We start from the raw sequence: 26,824 nt of genomic DNA, 5'->3' as shown, positions 1-26,824 counted from the left end.
TGACAGTGCGCCTTCTGAGCATCCAACCCCTGGCCCATGCAGGAGGCCGGGGAAGGTGGGAATAGCATGGAGCTGGTGTGCCTTGTTAGGTTCCTGGCTCATTAAATACCTGCTAATCACCTTAAGCCTGCTGTTTAAACTCTGAGTCTCACTTTCCTAATACTGAGATTGGAAAAAATAAGAGGGTTACATAAGGATGAAGTAGCCTATTTTATATCAAGGATCTGCAACAGCATGCGGTATCCAGTGGGTACACGATAAATGGGAACAACCTCAACTTGCTCAGTTTGCCAAGTGCCCCCCAAATGCCCCAGGGCTTGAAGTGTGGAATGCTGGGCAGGTAAAACATTGAGATCAAGTCAGTCAATTGGGGCGCCTGGGGGGCTCAGTCGTTAAGTGTTTACCTTCGGCTCAGGTCATGATCCCAGGGTCCTGGATGGAGCCCCGCATCAGGCTCCCTGCTCAGCGGGAAGCCTGCTTCTCCCTCTCCTACTCCCTCTGCTTGTGTTCCCTCTTTTGCTGTGTCTCTCTCTGTCAAATAAATAAATAAAATCTTAAAAAAAACCCCAAAAACAAAAGTCAGTCAATCAACTGTCTTTCCTGTGAAGCTGGGCTAAGTTCTAGAGTCAAAGAGAGAGTCTGTCCTCGACAGCCCTGTGCTATTTACCTATGAAGAGTCACTGTGTGTGCTAAGTACTGGGTTAAGTACTTCACCCTCAATCCTCCTGACCCTATTATTAGTATTTCCACTTAAAATGCATAAAACTTAAGACATACAGAGGTTAAGTAACTGGCCCGAGGTTGCAGGGCTTAATGCAGAGGTAACACCATCTCACATTCTGGCTGCTATCACAGAGATGAGCATAGCGCCTGATTCAGAGAGACAGGCTGGAGCGGTCAGCTGGTGGTCGGTGAGTGGGAGAAACTAGGAAAGCCTTCACGGGAAAGTGATCTAGGACTATTCTTTAAAACCTTTGAGTTTGGGACGTCTGGGTGGCTCAGTCGGTTAAGCGTCTGCCTTCGGCTCAGGTCATGATCGAGTTCCGCATCGGGCTCCCTGCTCAGCGAGGAGTCTGCTTCTCCCTCCCCCTCTGCCCCTCCTCCCTGCTTGTGTTCTCTCTCTCAAATAAATAAATAAAATCTTGAAAAAAACGAAAAAACCCAAAAACCTTTGAGTTTGGCCTTAAAATTATACCTTAAGGATGGCGGGCCATCCCATAGAACACAGAGGGGCACCAGGTGGCTCAGATGACAACAGGGCACCCACTGCTGCAATCAGGTTATCAACGCCAGCCCTGCTTTGGTTATAAATAAGGTAATTATCTGGTTTTGCCATATCTGGGATATGGCAGGGGTAATCTTTTTTTTTTTTTTTTTTTTAAAGATTTTATTTATTTATTTTTTAGAGAGCGAGCGAGAGAGAAACAGCATGAGAGGGGAGAGGGTCAGAGGGAGAAGCAGGCTCCCCGCCGAGCCGAGAGCCCGATGTGGGACTCGATCCCAGGACTCTGGGACCATGACCTGAGGCGAAGGCAGACGCTTAACCATCTGAGCCACCCAGGTGCCCCTGGCAGGGGTAATCTTGCACCTGAAGGTGTCTCTTCTGTCTAGCGCTCACTAGATCTTTCTAACCCCCACCTTCTCTGCGAGCACTGAAAACCTTGGCTTTTTTGGTTACTCCTGCTTCAGAAGTTCTATCCCCGCCTACTACTTTCGTGGAATGGAAATTTAATCTTCAAACCTGTTCTGCACTGCTGGCCCCAGAATTAAAAGCAAGCACCTTCAATGGGGAAATTAAATTTATTTGATACAGCTGTACATGTATAAAATTGGATCCAGCGTCCATTTGGTTTGCAGGCTCACACGAAATGCTTTTAGCTATATTCTGTACCTAATACCTAATTCGAAGCTCAAAAGGGGCCGACCTCAAAGACCTTGTCTTGTACTGATCCTGAGCAAGGTGATCATTAGCCATGAGCAGGCGTCATTTTCCGCTGGAGTGTCTCCCCATGAGCACAGTGTAATCGACAGCTGAGTCTTCCTTGGGGAGCTAAATATTCAGTTGACTGAATTTTCATTAAAAAAAAAGAGAGACAGAGAGAGACAGAGAGATACCCAGGGGGAGAGATACTTCAATTATAAATATCTATATTTCATTTTACATTCTCCTTTCTGAAGCTTCTGAGTTGGGCTCTGCCTGGGTGCTGCAGAGGGCGGAACCTGAGGTTTGAATTTTTGCATGTATCTTGGCCTTAAAGAAGAGGCTAAATGAAGTAAGATTTGCCCTCAAATTCTCTCCATGTGCTGCAGTTCAGCTCCTATGAAAACCGTAGTCGTGTTTCCTTCCCTACCTCGTTCATTTAGGGCACTTCCGCACCTAGTAAGAGGTAGAGATTGGGGAAGATGAACAGAGAATGGGGCTGGGTCAGAGCGCTGGCTGCCAGATGGCTTTTGCGGATCCTTGGAGGACCAGTGTGGAGGCGGGGTACTCATGTAGAGAGGTGCTCTGGGGTCTGGCCTGACCCTCTCCTGTCGCACATTAAAGCCTTCCTCTATGGTCCACAAAGGCTGGTGACTTGTCCAAGGTCACTTCCTTTGGGCCCGGGTGGTGCTCCTCTATCTAGATTAGGGTCATGCCCCCTCCCTGTCCAGCCCCAGCACCCCTTCTGCTGCCCTGCTTACTTTTAGGACTCCTTCTCTTTTCTCCCCTCTGACTTTTCTCATTTCTCTTTCTCCTTCCCTCTCCTTTCTCTTACCTGTGCTATTTTCCTTTACTTTTTCTACTCCCTTTTTTCTGTCTTCCTCTTGCACAATCTCTCCTTCCCCACGCCATCCTGCCCTGTCTTCCCTTCATCTAGCAAATACAGACTGCCTATTAAGGGCCAGCGACTGTACCAGGCACTGGGAACACACGGGCAGCCCAAGCTGTCCCCTCCCCACACCGAGCTGGAGGTTGTGCCGAGCCTTCAGAGATAAGACAAGCCCCACTTTGGTCCTCTGTGGGACCCCGGCCACTCTGCCAGTCCCTGCAGCAGGCCTGGGCCTGTGGGCATTGCTATGGAACGTGGCCATGGGGTATGCAAACGGTGGTAGCACAGAGAAAGGAAGAGGGGCTCCATGTAATGAGAAGCTGAGCTGAGTAAAGGCACCACATGGGCAGCTTTGACTGGGGAGAGCTGGAAGCTCCCATCAAGGAGGTGGGAGAGCCCCCTTGGCCAATGTAGCTGCTTTGGTGAGAGATGGGACACTGGCAGGATATTACTTTGTGAGCCAGCCATAGATAACACACATCCAAACATAGCCAATCTTTTGTGTGTGCTTGGGAATGGTTGGTATCTCAGTGAGAAACCTTGTGGAAGGGCAGTGAGCTATTAGCACTCCCTCTTCATGGGTGTGCAATCTCTTGTAAGTCATATGTGATGGTTAATTTCACAAGTTGACTTGACTGGGCCACAGGACGCCCGGATGTTTGGTTCAGCATTCTTTCTGGGTATGTCAGTGAGGGTGTTCCTGGGTGAGATTAACATTTGAATCAGTAGGCTGAGTAAAGGAAACTGCCCTCCCCAGTGTGGGTGGGCCTAGTCCAATCCATTGAAAACCTAAGTAGAATAAAAGGCTGAGGAGGAAAGATTCTGTCTTCCTGACTTTGAGTTGGGACATCAGTCTTCTCCTGCCTTCAGACTCCCGACTTGGACTAGAACTTACACCATTGGATCTCCTGGGCTTCCAGCCTGCCCACCACAGATTTTGGACTTCTCAGCTTTCATAATTGTGTGAGTTGGGTTCTCACTGTAAATCAACCCCTCCCTACTCTCTCTGCTCCTATAGGTTCTAATTCTCTGGATAACCCAGACTAACACATCATGTTTCTAAGTTCTGAGTTACAGAACTTGGTTTTCTCAGTGCCAAAATGTGAATAATCACAAGACATATTTTGTACCATTTTAGTGCAAATGGTTCAATAAATTATCTATAGTAAAACATTATAAAGTTCTATGGTATGTATTCTTATTTTTAAAATAAAATGCCCTACATTCTTCTTGTACTTATGAGGATATCCTATATAGTCTTTGTATCTCATGGCCTAGCAAGTCGTCTTGCAAACGGTAGGTCCCCAGTTTGTCTTGGGACTCATGGTTGGTGACAGCAGGAATTTGGAAATGTTTATGTTTCTGATGATGTTGCTGCTGAGATGTGTGCACAGAGTGGTGATGCATTCTCCATGCCTCACATAATCTCTGATGTTTCGCATGTGTTCGGTTAGTTGAATTAACAAATGAATTAACCAACGAACCTATTCCCCAACCAAAGCCAGGCTCCAGAAAAGGAAGATAATCAGACCAATGAATAGGACACTAAGAGGCAACAGAGAGGTGTATTATGTGAAATCAAAACCCACTATTCTTGATTCTAAAATATTTATTGAGTACCTGCTATGCACCAAGAAGAAAATATCCAGAATGGAAAATACAACACTTGGGCCTACAGTTTATAACTATCCGTTCTATTAAAAATTTCTTACATTTCAATCTTGTTGAAAGGTTCTATTGTATCCAAGAAAATTGTCTCACTTTCTAGAAATAGGTGAAGTTGAAATGACAATGACAACCACCACCATAACAATAATAAAGCTTAAACCATAGTCTCTTGCAAGTAAAATAGATTACATCTATGTGAAAATTGGCCACATCTGTTGTGGGCAAAAGATAAAAGATGTAGAGGAGGATGGTGGGAACAGGGGCCAGAAACCACTCATTTCAGAATATAACTTAAGTTTTGAAAAATCATTCAAGTCAATTCCCTATATTATCAAGTATTAGGTTACAGCAAACACTTCCACCCTGGGGTCTTTCAGGGTGGGGTTGACAGGAAGGTGAAGAACAGTTGCAAAAATGGCGGTGATGTAACAATCTCCCCAATAGGTTTTATCAGTGCTGCAGCCTCCTTGTTGGAAACAAGGAAGTTCCAGAGAGTATAATTCATGCCACATGGAAAGAGACAGTGAGCTATGTTGGAAGGGATTTAAGTAATACCTCCTATATCATCATCTGTCTTGCTACACCAGGCTCTTAGGAGACAATTAATAACACGTATCTAAATTGTTTCTATTCCTTCCGTCCTGGAGGCCTTGCTCCTTCCTCCTACACAACACCCCCCCGCCACCCGCCTCATTTCTTCCCATGACAAATGAGTCACGAGAGTCCCTCTGCTTCCTCCACGATCACACCACATGATGAGCCTTTCAAACATACCAGTGCCCAGTGCATGTAGGTATCATTCCTCCAACTTCCCACCACAAAGCTCGGGACTTGTCTTTACTTAGTCTCCTTGGCCTATGTTTTTCTATCTTTCTAGGGCCCTTCTCTGAGATTTGCCCTTTGTTCCTCTTCCAGATTGATTTCAGAGGCTGTGACTGACAATTCTGGTGTTAGTTTTCCCTTGCTCATCCCGTCCCCCAAAATGATGCCTCCCAGTGAGGGTCTTATAATCAGGTATTTCTATTCCTTCCCTTTGGTTTCTCATATTTCCCCTGCAGTGACTTTCCCGAACGTTCTCTCAATCCTAATTATTACAATGGGCCCAGTTTTATTGAGTTGATGCTTTTGTAATCTTGATACCTGCTCACACTTTAATAAGAATCACCTTCAAATTGATCGCTTAAGCTGCATCATTGTGATGAAACCCATACTGATGGAGGAACAAACTATAGGAGGGAAGATCAAATACACCTGAATCTAAAATGAGCCAGGTGTGTGCCTTCTTTATTACTTGCCTCTAAGAAATATACTTTGTGCTCCCTTCCCATTATAGGAAAAAATTTTAGACTAGGACAAACAAACACATAAATAAATAAAATGAAGTGACCCTAAATCCTATTTTCTGGAGATAGCTATCGTTAATGTTGTAATATCTATTCTTTCAGAATTTTTCTGGGTGTAGTAGATACAGGATACATCAATAAATAGGTAATTATATACATATACATGTACACATGTATTTACTTACTATATACAGAACTTACTCTATAACTAGTGCAAACATATGTGGTTAGCCTACAAGTTACAAAGGGGCTATGTGTTGACAATTTCTTTTTACATTTACTATGAGAAGACTTTTCTTTTTTTTTTCCTCATTGAAACAGGACTCTTCCTGGTGGTCAGTTTCCTAGACCAGAACTCAAAAACTAATTTAACCTATGCAGGATAAGAAGAACTTCATCTAGTAGAAAATGGAAAAACAGAATCAGAAAATTTTAGTTTTTCTGATTTTAGTTCTACCATTCCCAAATAAAGCCCAACTACACGTCAAGTTTCAGTCCAAAGTGTGGGAGACCAATGGGGACGAAGCCCTCAGCTATCCATCTTCAAAATAAAGATAATAATTCACATCTCAAAGGCTTATAGAAATTCTCTTAAATCACAGATGGGAAAATGGCGAGCACCTAGCAAGGACTCAATACATGATTACGAACTGGGCAGCAGGATCTCTTTAACATCTCTGCATCTCTTTTGAGCCACAGACTCATTGTTCAAGGAGTATTTTTAGGATACTTTGGATTCCAGCACATTGCAAGACTTCAACCTAGAATTTATCAACAGCACTGGTCCCACCCCTGCCTAAGCATCTCCTCTCACCCCTCATTTCCTGATAGTCTACCAATCCTGAGCCCTGCCTCAGCTGAACTCATCTCACACCATCCCCGTTTGCTCCCATTCTAGACACATTGGCCTCAAGAAACCGCCACAGATTCCGTGTAATCACCTCCTTAGAATAGGCACTCAGAACCACCAACTGCTGCTCTTTGTTGTGAATGTAGACAAAACAAAGCTAAGTTCCCACCATGTTCCAAAGTCACTCCATGTGATTCCCCGCTCTGTAGTCTCTGGGGAGGCTAAATGCCATAGAAGCAATATCTTTCACCCACAGCAGCCCATGATTTAATCATGCCCCCTCTGCCAGAAAGATGGTCAAAAGTCACCATAATGAAAAGAACCATTAACCCAGCCCAGTTAACCAGTGACCTATATGAAATGTCAAGACTGCAGAACCCAAGGCACATAGAGAGATGTTTTCTGACCATTGTTGCCTTTTTGAAAATACAAATGGATGGTTACTTTGTTCTAAGAATTTATATTTTGAGGACTGGCTATTTGCCTGACTTTGGCCAGGTCAGATTGTCTTCTTGATGGCTTCAGCAGAACGCCTTACAGAAGTGATGGATAAAATCTGCAAGTCACAGCATCCCTGGGGTCATTCATTCAGGAGATGGGATAAATGGACTCTGGGACAAGCTCTGAGGGTGATCACCAACATGATCTCAGGTTTCATATTCCCCGGTGGAAACTGGGCAGTCTTGGCTTCCTTTCTCAAGGGTCTGGCCGGTCCAGAATCACCATCTGGAAACCTGTCACCCATGGGGACTGTTAAGACCAGTCATGACCTTGAGAAAATGCAGCAAGTCGAAAGCCATTCCTCCGCCAGGGTTTAGAGTCCTATTGGACACCGATCCCTTTCTTGTGATGTACAGAGCCATTTTTAAATGGAATGCTGTCCCCTGACCTTGCACAGATTCAGGTAAAAGTTCCCCCACAGGTTGCTTTATTCTGGTGTGAAGGATCATTCCTTGCTACAGGAGACAGAAATAGCCTAACAACGTGGACAAGTGAGGTGTTAGAGATACCTGAGATCCTACCCACTGGTGTCAAGCAGACACCGAGAGTCTGAACCTCTCCTCCTGCCCAGTGAAATAAACCAGCACTTGCAATGGAGGAAATAAAGGGAGGTGGATTTGTGCTGCGAGCCTCAATCCGCAGGGCCATCCCCAATCAGCGCACTTTCAAGAGAACTGCAGCAGAAGAGGAAACAGGCTGATGTTTAGTCATTTTATTTTCCCATCTCTGGGCCTACTACAGCTCCCTCTTTATCTGTGACATGAAAGATTATCCTGTGCTTTCGTGACAAACCACTTGCTTCATCTGGAGTTTTGAAGTCCTTATCTTTGGCTTGCCACACCTCACAGGAGTACCCCCCCCCCCCCACAACTGACAAGTGGAAAGTGAGGTTCTGTTCCTGTTCTTTACTCACGTGGTTCCTCCCACAAACAGGGCCTACTATGTGCCCGGCACCACCCCACTAGACCAGGTGCTAACACACTAGACTTATTTTGTGTCAGATATCACAGATGTCTTATTGGCTTACGTTATACCAGGCTCTGTGCAGCCCCATAGGTAATACAAATGATGGATGGCCCCTCCCATAATTTCTAGATGGAAGTAGGAGTGAGGAAGGTGGTGGGAAAAATCAAAGACTCGTTGTTCTCCGCAGCGTTGGTTTGCAATTGGCAGGAAGGCTTTAACTGTTATCAGACACCCACCCCCTCTTATTTCCATCCTAAATCGAGGCTATGGGAAAGCTGATGTTCATAACATCCTCCAGTCATATTCTAATAAGCAAGATGACACCATGCTTACCTGTCAGACATCCCTGACAGTAGAGGAGCTGGGAAGTGAGAACAGGAAGGCCTCTGCAAGGCTCCCACGGACCAAGTCCATCTGCCAGGCTCCTGCACACCCAAACTCAGGGACTGTTGATTCTCATTTTAGATGCGTTCTAGGAAAGCTGGCTAACTGCTTTTTAAATCCTGAGCAGATTAGAAATAGCAAATTAGTATACTTTGATGCTTACGGGAAAATGACAACTGTCAGCCTCACGGGTAGAGAGGGAGGGAAAAGAAAATGCATGAAATGGAGGCACAAGGAACAATAACATAGCAGACTGGGGTGCAGGCAAGTAATGCTAATAAGATGTCTTAAAGATGTTATGATGGTTGTAGCCAGTATTCCCTCATGTAGCAACTCAGGAGCCCATGTTTAATGGGCTGGGATATGACCAACATATTTTAGAAAGATTTCCATCTAGAATGGTTAAGATTGAAAAAGAATGTTCAATGCAGTGGTTTGCAACCAGGGAACGATTTTGCCCTCCAGGGGACATCTGGCAGCCTGGAGACATTTTTGGTTGTCATAACCGGTTGTGGGGGTGGAGGGCAGAGGTGGATGCTGATGGCCAATGGGCAGAAGCCAGGGCTGCTGCAAAATACCCTGCGGTGCATAGGACACCCCCCACGCCCCCAACCCCAGAAGTATTCTGGCCCCAAATGCCCATAGCCTGAGAATGAGAAACGCTTGTTAATGGAACAACATGGCATTATTTGAAAAATTCACTTATGTGGCTCGTCTCAGAAGCTACCGACACAGGAGGAAGAAGCATCACTGCATCTTGTCTGTCAGGTTCTTCATACCTGTCAAGGCACCTTTGATCTATTTGATCTCCACAATAATCTTACGAGATAGCTGAGGCAGTGAGCACAATTTTCACTTCACAGACCGGATTGCTGAGATGCAGAAGGCTAAATGATGTTTCTAGTGAAGAACAGAGGTCCTAACTCCTCATCCTGTTCCACAAAACCACCGTTCTTTACATCCACTTATTTCCAGAACAAAAAGGGAAGAATCAACAGAGTACTCACTGCTAATCAATATCAAATTTAATTTTAATAAATTAAAATGCAGTCTTGGGACTTAGGTTCACTTGTTCCTTCATTTTCCAAAGAGCTCTGGAGCACGGGATGTGTGCCAAGCGCTCTCCTAGGCACTGCATGCAAGACACCTCCTCTCTCAAAGCCTGCAAGTCAGAAGTATTTTCCCTGCTTGCTGGACATGTTGCAGGGATTCTGGATAATATTCTCCACCAATCCAAACAAAGCCTTGCAGAATCCCAAATCCTTTCCCTGTGTCCCATATACCTCACGCTGGAGTCACACTTGATTTCTAAACAGGCTTTGCACATTTGGGTGATTCATATACTTGCCTCTTCCTCTGCCCCTTGTGCTAGCCCTCCTTCTTCCTCTGTCATCCGGCAAACTTGTACCTACGTTTTTTGAGATCCAGACTAAATGTTCCCTAGGACCGGAGCTGGTAGCTTTGTCATCCGGGCTCTCTTATTATTCTGCAAGTAGCAGTACCATGTTAATTACTATGGGTATTAGCTTTATCTGCTTGTGCTTCAGTCTTCTACGTTCCACTGAGTCTCTTGAGGGAGGTCATGTTGTGCTGATTCTTCCCTTTGCCCTTTCCAGATCCTTCTCCACTCTGCTCTGTGCCCTGGGAGGCTGACCTCTGTGAAATGCACCAGTGCGCCCCCTTTCCCTCTGGCTACCAGGGGGGATCTGCCACTAGGCAGCACGGGCAGGAGAGGACTAATGGTGGAGTTTATCTTCTTCAGCTGCCTCCGGGGGCAGGCCGTCCAGGATTGCCTAGAGCTCACTGCGTGGGGACTATGCATGTCCCAGAGGTGGCCGACTCCTACCGGCCTCTCTCCAGGCTCCAGGCTTTACTCCTTCCCCTTGTTCATTGAGGCCAAGGGGTGGTCATGGCTCCTCACTGTCATGATGCCCGGGGTATAGCGCCATCCTTTGTGACTTTATCTAAACCCAGTCCATACATTTTCAATGAGCTCATTTTCAAAACTCTCCTAAAAATATAGAACTTAACCAAGCCACTTCTCTCCTTTTACAACAGTTTTCCTCATTTTAATATCCGAGTATTTAACAATATACCTGGCCCACAGATGTTCAATAAATGTTTGCTAAAAATGCAAATGTACGAATACAGATGTTACCAAAAAAATTTTTTACTGTCAGTCTTAGATTTTTTCATTTGTCAAAAGAGCTCCTCTCATCAAAGGTTTCGATTTCCTCAGAAGTAGTGAATTACATTTTTGAACTTGACTAGACACAGTACCACTTATTAGCATTGCTGTTCTTTGTCATTTTCTACTTTCAGAAAACAGAAATATGGTGACGTCTGTGCTTTCCCTAGAGCGTCTGACAATTATCCTTCTGAATTCTTCATTACGAACCTCAAACACAAAACAAAATCAAAGCATGAAACTCCTGTCCTAACCAAGCCCTGGTCAGAAGACTTCCACCTCTGAGGATACACATAATGACAGCTGGGTAGACAAGAAAGGAAAAAAATAAATCCAACGAGCCTCTCACATTTCAGCAAAAGTTTTTACCCAAAGCGAATATGACACATTAAATGAGCATCAGCCTCAAAGACCTTCTTTTGGAGCCTTGTTGGTAGCTGTGTTTTCTAAGTTAGCGAATGCCTGCTGTTAATGTGAAAATTGGTTTCAACTTAATTTGGCAACCGAGAAAACACATTATTTTTTTTGTAGCTATTACGGTCCATAGTTAGCACTTTACCATGCTGTCAGTGACTTGTAGAATTAATAGTAATTATAGCTACTGACCATTTCTGAAGTTTTTGCAATAGATGACGGGTCCTCTACTGGAAACTTTTTAAAGGTGATCTTCACGACAATACTGCAAGGTAGGTATCATCCTGCTGCCCTACACGGGACCTGGTTAAGCCAGGGGAAGGCTACTTGCAGAGGTGGGGTTTCCATCCAACTATGCTGACTCAGAAGCCAAAAATTGGAAGCTGCCCTTTCCTGATCAAGAGCTGCTCACCCCGAGTATCAAACAGAGAAAGGTAGACCCACGGGGACCCTTGGATTTTCAGTCCATTAGATACCAGTCCTTTTGGTGTGGAAGTGTTTGACTTTCGATCTGTCCAGGGAGACCAAATCACTTAGTTCTGAGAGTGGATTGGGATGATGCTAAGGATGAAGGTAAAGAGACAAGTACTTTAAAAAGAATGAGGGAGAAAAAAAGAATTTTTAAAAAGCAGTTTCATAAATTTTCAAAGGTAGAGTGATTTCCACCTGGTGACAAAACACCATTTTTATTTCTGCTAAAAAGAGAGAGAGAGAGAGAGAAAGCTCAAGGCTCATGCTCACTTGACTGTCTCTTTAAATGTTACCCACACCTAATATATTACAAAGAAACTACAATGTAGAACAGATGGAACAGCATAAAGCAGATGCAGATCTGAAGTCTAAATAGAGATGAACAATTCTTCAGTTAACAACAAGAAAATGAGGTGGCAGCACAGATAACATGGAAAAGGAGCAGTTTACACTGGAGAGAAGCTACAGGGAAAAGCACACATTATCACAACTGAACAGTGCAAAAAGATTATTTCATGGCATTTGAAATGGCATCCCCTTATGTCTTCCTGGGGGACAACACAGGCTCCCATGGAACACTCAGGAGGAAAGCTAAAGGAAATCTGAACAATTTAAGGCCGTGGGCAGGTAATAATGGTTGGAAACGGACAACGCAGGGTTTCAGTGGACCTCTAGCAGAGAGCTCAGCTATTACAAGCATTTTCCATAGTGGGGCGGGGGGGCACCGAAATAATCTTAACCATAGGTTAGATAAAGAAGAGATGCTCTTTCTCCCAAGGTTTAGATTTAATTAGTTGTATTTTTATAATTCTCACACTTTCACTTTATGGACCTTTCCAAACATACATATAAGTAGCAAGAATAGTACTTTGAAATCACATTACAATCACCACCCCGTTTCTACAACCTTCAGCGTCTGCCACTCTTGTTTCATTTCTTTACTCCCTCTCTACTTATTTTTCTTGATAATTTTAAACCAGTCTGGATAAAATGCTTTGTCTTAGTTTCCCTGTTTGTAAAATGTACCTACTTCCTCTAGTTGATGTTGAGGAGAAAGGTTGTAAGATGTTAAGCAGAAAATCCTGCCAAAGGGAGTATTCAACAAATGTTCATTTTAATTCTTATGTGTGGACACATAAAGACAATGGCAGAGGGTATGGAAAGATGAGACTTTCATTGTCAAGTGTGGGGACAGAACAAAACAGGACAGGAATATTAGGTGCTCTTATGTTCTGGCATTTTTAAGTGTTGGCTCTTGGGAAGTGTGAAACTCTTCGGACACAAGTTTAAGTGAAGCAACAGAATTCTGTTCCAAGGTGCAGAGAACTGTACCTCAGAAAAAAATCTATTAGTGTGTCAGTCCCCCACAAGTTAAGGGCTGGCTTTTTATTTGTAGTGTTGTCCTAAATGCCACCAAAAGATGGGGGGGGAAATGGCTGCTAGCTTTGAGGAAGTTGACTTCCATGTTGAAGCCGGAGCTGAAGCCCTTCAAGACAGAGACCCCAGCAAAGATAAAGAGGAGAACCTGTGAAAATACACCCAGAATCTTCTGTGTAAATGCTTAGGCGATGCTGAGTAATGGGTCCTGCTCAGAGGCAGTGATGGCAAGTGGCGAGCAGTTGGCCCAGCCTGTGAGGCGGTGGGGATGGAGAGGGTGCGCTGTCAAGGCGCTGACAGTCAATGCATAAACACTCCTCAAGAGGCTTGCATAAAATGGAAATACACCAACCACTCCTCTCCTAAACCTCAAGAAGATGGTTTTAATCATGTAATTTGAGACTTCCTTTACTTTGTGAGAGCTAAAGCCAGATTCCGTTGCAATTGAAATAGTGCTACATTCTGTTGTTTCCAACATAAGTTCCAGTTTTACTTTCGGGGTAAGTCCAACTTTCTTACTCTGTTTCTTAAGAACACCTGCAAAAATCAACACCATCTCCTAGTTAACTCGCTCTCCGTAAGGCAAGTGGTGCCCGGGTGACCACCCCGGTGGCGCCTTCACCACTCTTGGAGGGGTCACCACCTCCTCCACCTTCTGTCTCTCCTGAGATCCACTAAAGGACATGCTCACACCTGGGACTGCTGGCCATCTTTATAAAATTTTCCACCCTAAAATGTGTCCTCATGTTGCAATGTAATGACATCAGTAATCATGTATTGGAGTAGTCTTTTGGTTTTTATAGCCAGAAAGGGAAGACAAAATTGTTACTATAGAAAACATTCCAGTGCAGAGGACCACAGGGGAAGGGAGGGAAAACTGAATAGGAAGAAGTCAGAGTGGGAGACAGACCATGAGAGACTGAACTCTAGGAAACAAACTGAGGGCTGTTGGAGGGGAGGTGGGTGGGGGACTGGGGTAACTGGGTGATGGGCATTAAGGAGGGTATGTCATGTAATGAGCACTGGGTGTTCTACGCAACTGATGAACTGCTGAACACTCTAACTGAAACTAATGATGTACTATGCGTTGGCTAATTGAATTTAAATTAAAAAAAGAAAACATTCTGTAAGCCTTGGTGACCCATCCCAAAGTCCTTAGGATACTCATGGCTGATTGTTTAGGATAACCACTAGCATGAAAATAAGATTGTGGTCCTTTGTGCAGGGGTGAAACACAGGAAGGCAGAGGCCAGGGGAAGAACATGAGCTGAATGTACTTGGAGTGACAACCGGAATCTCTGGGATTGTGGCGCGGGCGTCTGCCTGGTGTTCCAGGTCCTCCCGGGGCAAATCTGAGGCCCACTACAATTTACATTCCCCGCAGCTGTTCTTACCTGGTTGGAGAACTAACTGACACGAAGGGAATGATGATGAAATTCTGTGGGGCTGGCAGCACTGCGAGGTGAGGACTTAAATGGAGACATAACTGCCTTTTGGAGAATGGGAAGGACCAGCAACAGAATAAGGTTAGTTCCTCAAGTACCTTCCTATGACCTCTACTATATTGCTCTTCACATGGCCACGGAAAGTTTTATTATCCTGTGCGGGGCAGGGCTCAGGTAATGCTGCCGTTCCTTCCAATGGTGAGGGAGTACAGATGGACTGCAATGAGGCATTTTCCTAATGAGAACATCCATAGCCCCGTTATCCCAGCACTATCATCACTACTCAACTTGCTAAGTATTCTCCACTCTCCTCTGGACTTGTACATCTTCAAAATGTCCACAACTGCCTAATTGATTAGGACTTGGCCAGACAGCTCCAGGTGGCTAATCGGTAAAACAATGTCTCAAAGAGGATTCGTCTTTAGTTATAGGCATTTGACATCTTTACGTAGGTTTTATGAGATATTAAATACATTTTCACTAGCCATCCATTGAAGCCATATGGCAGCCTTGAATATGTGGAACAAACTGGGCATAATGCAGCTTTATTTATTGATTTACTTATTTTAGAACAGCAACATGTACTGTTGAGGGTACTTTTTACAAGTTGAGGCTAGAAATTCAGGAGTCTAGGTAGCAGGGAAGACATTCCTTCTGTACTGCTTGAGGATAAATGGAGGAGGATACAAGGACCGACAGAGTCCAAAGAGCAAGGAGAGAAACAGATTCAAAACCAATTTTCCATATTCCAAGAGGAAAATCAAAGACATAAAATAAAACAGTGCATTGATTGTGTGTCCTTGTTTTCACCTAATAAGTCAGCTGGAACTAGAGTCCCTCTCTTTGGATCCATTCATTTAATTCAACACTTATTTAGAATCTATTAGTATAGCAAGTAATATGGATCAGACTCATAACAAGTTCATGAACACTTAAGTGATCCATGAATGGGCATCAGGGACTTTGTAATTCTCTGAAAGTGTATGTAAAATCTATCTACAGGAATTTTTCTCAAGAGCCAGCCCACAGCTTTAATTAGATTAAAAGCCTCACAACTGAGAAAAGGTTAAGAGCTACAAAGCTCCACATCCAAGACTGTAAGACACACCAAGGTGAGTGAGCAGTGACAGCCCCCTTCCCCACCCAGCCTTTTTAAGTAAAAGGCATATGTCCGATTTATTCTGAAGGAAGTAGGTAAGTAGAATCCATAAACCCCAGGACTGTTTCAAGTCTACCGATGTTATGATTCTCAGAAAATAATTCTTACTATCTGTAGGATCCAAAAATGTCCTAAAGAAGTACAACACAAAGTGCAAGATAAATAAAAACAGTTACAAATGAGATGTTTTGAGAAGGCTGAGGCCATCTGGTTCCCATTATCCTGAAGCTAGGGTACATCATTTCATCTGCCCCAGACCAAGGCATCACTTGAATAGCATGTGAACAGACTGGGTTTGCTAGGAAAGATGTGAAGATGGAGAGAGTATCATTCTCTGTCCTCCTCACCTCTGGCTGTTGGAGCAAACACTAAGTTGGCTTTTCCGCACATACTTCCACCTTATTTTTATTAATCGGTTTGAAATAAATAAATATATATGGATTTTAAATCAAAGATACTTAGGCCTAATTTTAAAGAATTGAATTGTTCTACAAGATTTGCCATAAAAAACATCCAACGATAGCCCTCCTCCCTCTCCCCAGCTCCCCACTCCCACAGCTGATTATTTTGGTATTTACTTCCTTTATCTCTAAATCACATAGTTATACTGCTACTTAAAAAAAAAAAAGTGTCCAACTTTAAGGAGTGCCTGGCTGGCTTAGTCAGTAGAGCATGTGACCCTTGATCTCAGGGTCGTGAGTTCAAGCCCCACATTAGGTGTGGAGCCTACTTAAAAAAAAAAAGGATTGACCCATATGTGGAATTTAAGAAACAAAACAGATGAACATAGGGGAAGGGAAGGAAAAATAAAATAAGATAAAAACAGAGAGAGAGAGGCAAACCATAAGAGACTCTTAACTCTAGGAAACAAACTGAGGGTTGCTGGTGGGGGGATGGGGTAACTGGGTGATGGGCATCAAGGAGGGCATGTGATGTCATGAGCACTAGGTGTTACACAAAACTGATGAATCATTAAATTCTACCCCTGAAGCTAATAATGCACTATATGTTAAGTAACTTAAATTTAAATAAAAAATTAAAGTGTCCAACTTTAAAAAAAACTGATTTTACACTATGAACACACTATGAACTTACCTCTCTTTCCTCCCTCCACTTCTATAGCACATGTTCTTCCCATCCCCTCTTCACCCCAATATACTCATTTTCATTAAATCAAGATGCAGTGTTTACATTACTATAGTATTCAGATGCTACCCAAATGGAGCCCAGAGTAAACTACCATCACAATTCCTCCCTCTTTTCCCGAGAGGTAAAATTATTTTGTTTCTTAATTTGTTTGGTTTTCTAACTACTTACGGGTCCCTTAGCCCCAAACTCTTTACCACTTATGTAAATGTCCTGTTAGGATGCCTCATACTAGGTATTCCATCAGTTTCATCTTCCCAGAGAAGCCCAAGTTCCAGAGCCTTGTTATCTGTGCCTGGTGCACTCCATTCCCAGAGATTATTTTACCCTTTTCAGGAATAAAGCATCAGCCACTAGCAGGGCTGGTTGCATGGCAGTCTCCTGAATTGAATATAAGGAGTGGGAGAGGAGGTCTGGGGATCTGGTTGTTTCTCAAACTTCTCAATGATCTCCTTCATTTTAACTCAGCTATTAATATCTTGGGTCTGCTAATGCATTTACCATGGGCCTGTCTGCTTTCCAGCCCCCAAAATATGTGTACTGCCATCTTCCCTTCTGCTTCTCATGTCTTGATAAATTTATGTCCTTAACGTTTTCCTTTGCTGTTGTTTTTCTGTGTTTTCTTTTTTTAAGTAGATGGCAAATGTAGAAGTGTGTATCTAATCTGCTGTCATTGTTTTTGACAGTGTTTTAGAAATCAGTATTAGCAAAAACCCAGGCACATACTTTAAGTAGGCATTTCACCATAGCTCTTTATAAGACAATCACCAGCATATGCTTATCTGTTAACTTATACGTGAAGAAAATGAGGCACAATCTGCTTCAAACATGTCACTTGATAGATTGATATAAATACAGAACACCCTATGCCCAAGTCCCCTTTTCGCTTCACTTTCCTAATTGTAGGCTTCTGTAGAGCATTGCCTTCCTGATAGTCTATGGCTGCTTTCAGGTCCCAAATACCTGAGAATTGCTTCAGTCAATCAATATCTCTGTCATGCTCTATTACAGCTGATCAATATGGACAAGGATGCAATGAGCTGGAAGCAAGATGTTTTATTCAATCAAGTTTTTGGTCTCTTTTATTGACCCCAATATAAAACTTCTCTGTTTACAAAACTTCTATACTCCTCTTGTTTTATTCCAGCTAGCAAAAACTGTTCGCATAAAAACACATGCACATGTCTCCTCCCTCATGGTTTCAGGCTGAGTCCATCATGTTGAACAGCTCTGGATTCTAGACTCATCTCTGCTCTTTGTGTGATTTTGGTTAAATCACTGCCACTATCAGTATCTCCCAACTGTGCAATGGGAGCTGTTAAAGCTCACAAACTGGTATTCCATGGGTCATTTGGAGCCAGCAGACATATTTAGTGTGGCTGGCACAATGAAGGAAGTTTCTGGATGTGACTGTCTTTGCAAGAGTGGGGGAGGGGAAAGTACTCCAACATTCTCTGCAGTAATCACTACTTCTTACTCTGGTAACATCACCAGGGTGCCTCACAAAATCCTATGATTTTTCCACTTCTTAAATGTATTTGAGTTTTTTTGCACAACGACCATTCTGTCATATCCCCTTTGGCACTAACCTCCTTTGAGTTTATGGGCACTGCAAATAGCGTTAGCCAAAATACCCCAGGACCCTGGGGGCAGGGGAGGTAGACCAGCTGTGTAACACCTAAAGTCAGAAGGAGAATTTTATAAAATAAAGTGACCTTCCTCTTTTTCTATATGTTTTTTCTTTGATCAATGCCCAAGAACTAGCTGACTCTTCTTTCTAGATATTTCCATTTTCTGAATAGACATTATTGTCAGCAATATCATTACCACCCACTTTCTTTTCTCCTATCTCACTCTCTATGTATGTCATATTTAGACTGTGAATTCCCAGAGGGTAGAATGGTCTTGTTTGACTTTTTATCTTTCTTTTCTAAATGTTTATCTGGATTACAATTTTTGCATTGTACACACAGCACACCGAATGGAAACATTTCTCATTTTTATTTGGTCTTTTTTTTTTTTTTTTTTGAGAGGCTAGGGAGTCACAGAACATACTGTGTGCTGAATTTTATTACTTTTTGGAGCTTGGCTATTAAAAGGAAGATAAATGATACAGATATAAGATAGTCTTTCCTAGCAATCTCCTCTGTACATCCTTGGCCATTCTCTAGATCACACACTTGATCTTATAATCCAAAAGACAACAACAGTGACGTAAGTCCTGGATTATAGAGAGAAAGGACACATAGCAAAACAAAAGAAAAAATCCCAGAAAACAAACAAGGATAAAGAAGAGATAAGATATTTATACCATGAGCAGGCCAATGAGTAACTGCATCAGTTGACTATAATTATTGGGTAAGTGGGGGGTCACAGGTGTTTCAAGTTGAAGCCAATTGGAGCAGGGGTAAGTTATCAGATCGCTCTTATTAGTCTGGGAAGCCATGATTCATTGTTGGAAATCATCAACGTATCCATTACCAGCTCAAGATATGGAAAATGATCACAAGCCCTTCCTGGATCCTCTCCACCCTGTTCCCCGCCAATGTAATCAAGATTCTGAATTTTGTGTTAATCATTCCCTTATCTTCCTTTACAGTTTACATATCTATTTTAAGACATACATTGAAATCTGCCTGCTTATGAACTTTATGTAAACTTCATATAAGTGGAATGATACTGTATATATATTCTGTGATTGGCTTTTTTGCTCAATATTTTTAATTTTTTTTAAAGATTTTATTTATTTATTTGAGAGAGAGAGAGAATGAGAGTGAGCGAGTACATGAGAGGGGGGAGGGTCAGAGGGAGAAGCAGACTCCCTGCTGAGCAGGGAGCCCGATGCGGGTTGATCCCGGGACTCCAGGATCATGACCTGAGCCGAAGGCAGTCGCTTAACCAACTGAGCCACCCAGGCGCCCCTTTTTTGCTCAATATTATTCATCCATGTGGACACACATAGATACGGTCCATTTCCTTTCCTGCTGTATAGAAGGCCATTGTATGAAGATGCCACAGTTGATTTATCCATTCTAAGTCAAAGGATAATTGGGTAATTTCCAGTTTTCTGCTATTAAAATCAAAGCTGCTATGAACATGCTGGTTGCCTGTCTCCTCACATACAAAGTTATTCTCTAGGTCATGTGTCTTTAGAACTTCCAAAATTACATGGAATAGAAGTCATGAGCTAGCATGCTCATTTTGATCCTGATTTTAAAGGGGCGTTAAAAAATATTTCACCATTGAAAATGATGTTGCCGTAAGTTTTTTGTGGGTATCCTTTATCAGGTTAAGAAAGTGCCTTTCTATTCCTAGTTTGCTAAGAATTTTTATCATGGATAGATCTACTGAATGATCATTTACTGAATTATTTTTTTTTTGAGTATATACTGAGATGACATATGACTTCCTCCTCTAATTAGTTGATATGATGAATTACATTAAATAATTTTCTAATAATGAACTAACCTTGCTTCCAGGGATAAACCCAAATTTATGGTATATCATTTTAAAATCCATTGCTTAATTTGGCTTGCTAATGTTCTTTTTACTTGTTAATATTCTAGATATTTGAGTGGCGTGTATTTTTATTTTCTTATACTCTGTCAAGGTTTGGATCCAAGGTTAATATTGGCCTTGTAGAGTAAGTCTGGGAATATTCCCACTCTTTCTGTTGTCTAAAAGACTTTATGTATTTTGGATTGAGTATTTGGCATAACTCATATGCAAGACCTTCTGCTCTAGAGTTTTCCAGTAGTAAAAAAATTACCAATTTCATTTCTTTCACGGTTAAAGGATCATTCAGTTTTCTTCTCAAATTAGTTTTGATAATAAGTATGTATTTTTAGAATGTCCATTGTACACAAATTTTCAAATTTATCTGCCTAGTTTATAATTTTACCATATTATCTAATTAACTTCATGTGCATGTGTAATTAAAGACCCCTTTACATCCTTTATGTTATTTGTGCAATTTCATTTTTTTCAATCTTATTAATTCATTATTCTTTTCACAGAATGGACTTTTGATCTTGGTGATCCTCTATTTTTGTGTTCTACTTCATTAGTTTTTGTTATCTTACTTTTTCCTCCATTATCTTTGGGTTTATTCTGCTCTTTTTCTAAATTTTTCAGTTGATAGCTATTTTTTTTCTAATATAAGCATTCAAGGCTATAAATTTCTCATTAAGTACTACTTTAGCTTCATCTCATATATTTTATTAAGTAGTACTTATCATTTCCATAGTTTCTATTATGATTTATTATTTGACCCACAGGTTATTTAAAAGTGAATTTTAAAATTTCCCTATGTATCCATTTATCTTTTTATAACTAATTTATTTCTGTTCTTATGATAAAATGGATTCTTTACCATTTGTTGAGACATGCTTTATGCCTTACAACCTGATTAGTTTTAATAAATTTTCTGTGTCTCCCTCAAAGGAATTTCTACTCCCTAAGTGTTGGAACAGTGTTTTACATATGTCTTTGAGGTCAAGCTTATTCTTTGTGCTGTTCTAGTTTTCTCTGTTCTACTGAAAACTGTTAAGTAAAAATTTCCTACTATGATGTAGAGTTGTGTATTTTTCCCTGTAATTCAGTTAATTCATTTTTAATATCTGAAGCTATACTACTCATTACATATAAACTCAACATTATATTTCCTGAGAAATATTAGCTTTTGAGAAAATTCACCTCTTTCTCTAGTGTATTATATTTTGCCTTTAATACTACTTTTGTTTGATATTATTATATTAATGAAGACTTCTTTTAGGTTAATGTTTGCCTGGAATACCTTTCTCTAACCTTCACTTTTAACCATCCTGTGCTTCTTATAAACAACATGTAGCTGGATTTTGTGTGATCGTGTGTATGTGTGTGCGTTTTAATTTAGTTTGATAATCTTTGTTATCAAACATAGTTGCATTGATTTTCGGTTACTGAAATACCTGGATTCATTTTTACAACATTATTTTGTGGTATCTGTTCTACTTTTCAATATTTCTTTTATTAGCACTTTTCTTTCTTGATTTATTGAGGTTTTTTTGTATTTGAAGTTTTTCTCTTTGCAGTTTTTCTTCTGGAAGCTTAGAAATTATAGACTACATATACTCTTTATCACTTGGAGTCATGAACAGCAACTCTTCTGTGATGTGGGTCCCCCCCCCCCCCCCCAGCTAATTCACCTACTAAGAATGTCACCTTTTGGGGTCCTGGCTTTTTGTAAAGGACTTTTTGTAAAGATTCAATCTCCCATCCTGCTCAGGGTCTGCTTTAACTCCTGTCCAAATCTCTCCCACACTGGTCATAGCTCTAACACCTAGATCACAAGATGCCAGCTGTAGGACTTGTGAAGTAGAGCTTTCTGAATGTGTCCTGACCTTGTTCTCCTCTCAATCTCTGTTATCTGTCTACCTATTATCATCTAGTGTATTTAAGTGTATTTAAGTGCAAACTGGGAGGGTTTTCTCTAAACATTTGGTCATTCATCTTGCTAGAAATGGAAGACCACACTTTGGTTCTGATACAATCATTTCCTTATGTAGTTCTGACAGGTTTATGCAAGCCTGGGACAAAGGGGAAAAAGTACTATATTTGATTTGTATGTCTCCTTCAAATCTGCAGAAATAAACTCTCAGATGATATTCTTTAGGGAATTAAGGAAACAAAAGGGATGAACCCTAATAAAATGATTTCCTTCCACTATGCATATTATGTTCCTATACTCACTTATTTAATCCTTAGAACGACTCCATGCGATAGTTATTACCCTCATTTTATGGATGAGGTACCTGAGACCACATTTTAAGGTTATTAAATTACTGAATTGGGATTCAAACTCTTGCTTATCTAATTCCACAGTCTGTACCCTTTCCTGAATTATGCTGCCTTTCTCCAGAAGGCTCTGAGGGATTCTTTTTGGAGCTGGTAAAAACAATCCTGGTTAGTCTTTCCCTGGTAATTTTCATAGCAAACAATGCAGCTATTTACCCGGCATCGCTTAGAACTCTGCTAATTGCTAGCACTCATTCTGTTAGCAAACATGGTATTTATTGACTCCAGAAAGAGTCCAGATTGTGGGAAAACATAAACAGTGATAACACAAACAAATGCTTTCAAAGCAAGCCTTTGTTTGGGTCCTAGTGTCAAGCAATTTTTATTTTTAATTGTCATTTTTACTTTTGACCAAATAGCTCCCATTTAACACTCTTTAAACCTCTGAGAGTAATTAAGCCCTCCATAAAATCTCCTGATGTCAGTTCATATACTCAATCTCATAAAATATATATATCTGTTTATGCAAGAGCCTATGCAGCCCTGCAAGCTAAACCTAAACTGTTATTGAAGGCCACATTGCCAAGTCTAATGGATGACCCAAGAGTGCCATAGATAAGCTAATCTTATTTTATCTCTCTGCTTTATCACTGTGGAACTTACCACAGGCAAAGCACTGAGGAAAAGGCTCTCTCTCCCTGTCTTTCTACATGTCGCCCTTTCCCCAGCTGAACTTGAAATGTCTAAAGTGGATCCAAGAAAGCTCCAGCATCTGGGATGCTTAGAGAATAAACCATAAAGATGGCACATAGGCCCATTTTCACTGGTCATGTCACCAGACCATTCACTGGTCATGAGCTGCCTCACCAGTGGAACATAACCACTTCTGCTCAAAACCAGGTTGGAAGCAACATACTCAGGCAACTCACGCTCAAGCCATATGGCAAGGGGTTAGTTTGGATCACTGTAATTTATAGGTCAGTGACACAAATGCAAACCAAGCCAGGCAAGTTTTCTATTTCAAGGCTTCATACATGATCAAAGAGAACAACATGGCAGTGTAAAGTGAAGAGAAGTGAAGGTGCATTATTTCCATTACATGTAGCCATATGTATTTGCAAAGTGGCTCATAAGATGTTGTCATTCCCTGGGCTATAAAAGGCCCCAAATCCTTCTTTGTGCAAGGTTTGCCCCAAAATACAATTTCGAGAGGAAAAAAGTATTAGCATGCTCTCCCAGTGGATGTCCCTAGTTCTGTTGAAATGGGTGTGTTTACATAATCTGGGCACTCAGGGAAAAAATTACGCACTTCTGTGTAATTTTCCCCAGAGGTGAAATTGAACAAAAATCAATTGCACATCTGGGTCTGGGGCTGCTTCAGCCTCTAATGCAAAAATGAAGATGAATTCCAAGTGATCAAAATGCGCAGAAGTGCTCACCCCTGACAATTTTTTCCCTCCCTGGAATGGAAAGTATAACAACTGTTTTTCTGAAAGATAAATTACAATCAGCTGCTGTTAGTTTTATTATTTTTAAGACTTTCTACTGATCAGACTGATAGTCTTTTATTATTGAATACACACGAAAAGAAAAACATCCTAACACTTTCCCATGATTTTAACTGGAAGGAACTCTAGATCAAATTGGGTGTGCCTTGTGTATTTTAATATTAGATAATAATCATACACTATGTTTGTGATTAACATTACTTGGGAATGGTTACATGAGAAATGATGCAAACATTATCTTTTTTTTTTTAACATTTAAGCAAATTTAATCTTCAAATCCAGGTATTTTAAAGCAGTACATAATTTCCAACTGAAGGTTATAAAATAGTAAGCTTACAGAAAGAAGATAATTTAAAGACAGAAGACATTTCCATGGGCTAGAGTGACCTAGGAAAACCTTAAAGAAAAATCAAACACTGTATCTTTTTAAACTTGATTTTAATCACCCATTGCCACATTTGAATTATGCTTTGAACTGCAGCAAAGACAGCAGCTGTTAATGAAGAACTGAAATAGTTAATTCCCCTACCATACCCTCACTCTGACATTGTGGGGTGTATTGTCAGTGTTTTATATACATAAGAGGGAATACGTAAAAAGTCTATTTTAACACTGTAATCAAGACATGCATATTTGATGCATTTTGCTGATTTCTGTGTTGGACAACCCTGTTCCCTATGTGTCTGAGATGTTTATGTCTCTTTTTGGGGGCAGCTAAGGGGAGATGTACTGCTTGGCCCTGTGGGATTCACTTGACCAAAGAGATAGTTGGGTAAGCAGACAACTTGAGCCCAGATAGCAACACAAATTCCAACACATGGACGCATGACTTACCTTGGCAAATTTCTCGTCTGCAAATAATTCCCTTCTAAAGGATACTACCGAGATTCAGAGCTGACCCTTGCACTTTCTCTCCACTTGGGACTGGGCCATTTTGCCATTTTAGTGGCGGTGATGAGGGAAGCACAATAAATGCTTGTAGGCTTTATTCTGTTGCAAGTGCCCAGATAAACCACAAAATCAACAGTCACAACATTTTCTTTAGCCGAACAAGGAATTCCAAAAACAAATCCCTGTGTAAATGATAGCATGATGTCTACATTCTTAGTCAAAATATACTTTTGAGTCCGGTTGTTATGGTGTCAGAGCAAATGCAAAGCATTCCCCTAGTGCCATCTGGTAGCCAAGCAACTCAGACAGGAGCACGGTCACTCAGGGCACATACCGCTTATCTCCAATCAGCTGCATTACCCACTCTATGCTACAAGGGCAGGGTAAACTCAAGTTTGAGATAGAATCAAGGACAAAATTATCATCATTGATACCTCTGGGCTGATTCTGTAGTACAGCCCTCAATAGAAATATGGCAAAGGTGGCCTGCATGCTGCTGATGGTACTTAGTGACCAGGCTGGGGGGCGGGGAGGGGGGGTGCTATGCATCTGGACTATCAAGCTTAGAAAAAATAAAGATTGTGGGTCGGCTTCCAAAAGCAAGCTCCAAACAGCAGCACAAGGGAAAGAAAAGGTTCAAGTGTTCTTCAAAAACGAGAAGAAACTGGTTTGAGCCTAGCTTTAAGGAACATACGTAAATGGTGGCGGGAGGCTATTTTCTCATTAGGCAATGGAGACTTCTCTCATTTGTATTACTACAGATGTACTGTCCCTCAAGCACTCTAGGTCCTCTAGATAGAAGAGTTTCTAATAATTGCAGCCTATTTCAGCCACCTGTACAAGGCAGGGATCTGCCTGCTTTTAGTTTAAGTGGCAGATGTGTACACTCTGGGTCTCCAAGAAGAAATCACAAGGCTGCCCTCCTTCTTCCTAGGTTAGTGATCACATCCTAATAATAGTCTTCACAGCACCTTATGTTTACCCACACACAGTTCAAACATCCACATATTACCTAAATTCAGTTTCAGAAACAGCTAGCAGTGATAGTAGGGAGAATGTCATAATTTCTCCTTAATAAATATGGAAACTGAAGCAGAGATTTTCCTAAGGTCAAGCAATTAGCTTATTCTAGAAACTAAAAGGGTCCTAAGAGAACTCATTTTGGCCTCCAGTTTCACAGATTAGGAAGTAGAGGATGAGAAAGAAAGGTATGATGGTGAATTAGTAACAGAGAAAGAAAAAAAGACTCAGAATTCAGTGCTCTTTTAAAATGTAGCATCACACGTGTAGACGGGAGGCTCCTCTCATTCAAGGGCTTTCCTGTGTGCTGTGGATTTAGGAATGCAAATGCTGTGAGGCAGAGATTCTTTCTATCTTGCTCACCACTTTATTGTCAATTCCTAGCCCAGAAACCATTCTGTGATGTTAGGTGAATGAATGGATGTCTTCTAGTAGATACAAGACATTTTTAGGAGTAGATTGCTGACGTTTGGCACAAAGTAACAATCTCTTGACCAGAGAAAAAGACGGTATGTCATCTATATGCCAATCATCTCTGTAAATGACATGAAACATCTGGAAGTTGCTTAGAAATCTGCCTTGGATGGTGGAGGGGTTCTGAATCAGGCCCTGAGACAAGCTAGTAGAGTGCTCATAGACTCCTTTAGTAGGACTAAGGAGACCCTCTACTGAGTAGGATTCCAGGGATGGTTAGAAACCAGTCCCCAATTTCTAAACCCATATCTCCTCTACTTTCCCTAAAGTTTGCTCAGCATCCATTTTTCTACATTAAAGGCTATGATTCTCACCAGGGAGTTCTGTCAAACTATATGTCCTATTCCACCATGTAGGTATAGAAAGCCACTGTTTCATACAGGAGTTGTATCCTTCAGGTGCTTTTGGTAGAAACGAGGTCCAGATCCCTGAAG

The 26,824-nt window shown here is 41.5% G+C and overlaps 1 protein-coding gene across 9 annotated transcripts in view; it reads right to left on the bottom strand.

Annotated features, from left to right (window-relative positions):
• SAMD12 (sterile alpha motif domain containing 12) overlaps window positions 1–26,824 on the bottom strand; it is a 386,018-nt gene that overhangs the window by 60,837 nt on the left and 298,357 nt on the right. The window contains exon 5 of one of the 9 annotated variants that reach the window (XR_010410537.1): window positions 8,472–8,641. The exons of 7 other annotated variants lie outside the window; for them this stretch is intronic. Coding sequence is in view for 1 of the 2 variants with exons in the window: in XM_064587973.1 (XP_064444043.1) it covers window positions 401–531 (131 nt within the window). In the remaining variant the exon portion in view is untranslated. Of the gene's footprint in view, window positions 1–385; window positions 532–8,471; window positions 8,642–26,824 lie in introns of those variants that run through there. One more of the 9 variants, XM_064587973.1, reaches the window with a different exon arrangement.

This window comes from Mirounga angustirostris, unplaced genomic scaffold (assembly GCF_029215605.1).
Source record: "Mirounga angustirostris isolate CCGP_5_RB_7025 unplaced genomic scaffold, mMirAng1.0.hap1 SCAF_4, whole genome shotgun sequence".
Classification (NCBI taxonomy): domain Eukaryota; kingdom Metazoa; phylum Chordata; class Mammalia; order Carnivora; family Phocidae; genus Mirounga; species Mirounga angustirostris.
Note: the sequence above shows the minus strand (reverse complement) of the source record. Positions and strands in the feature narration are given on the sequence as shown.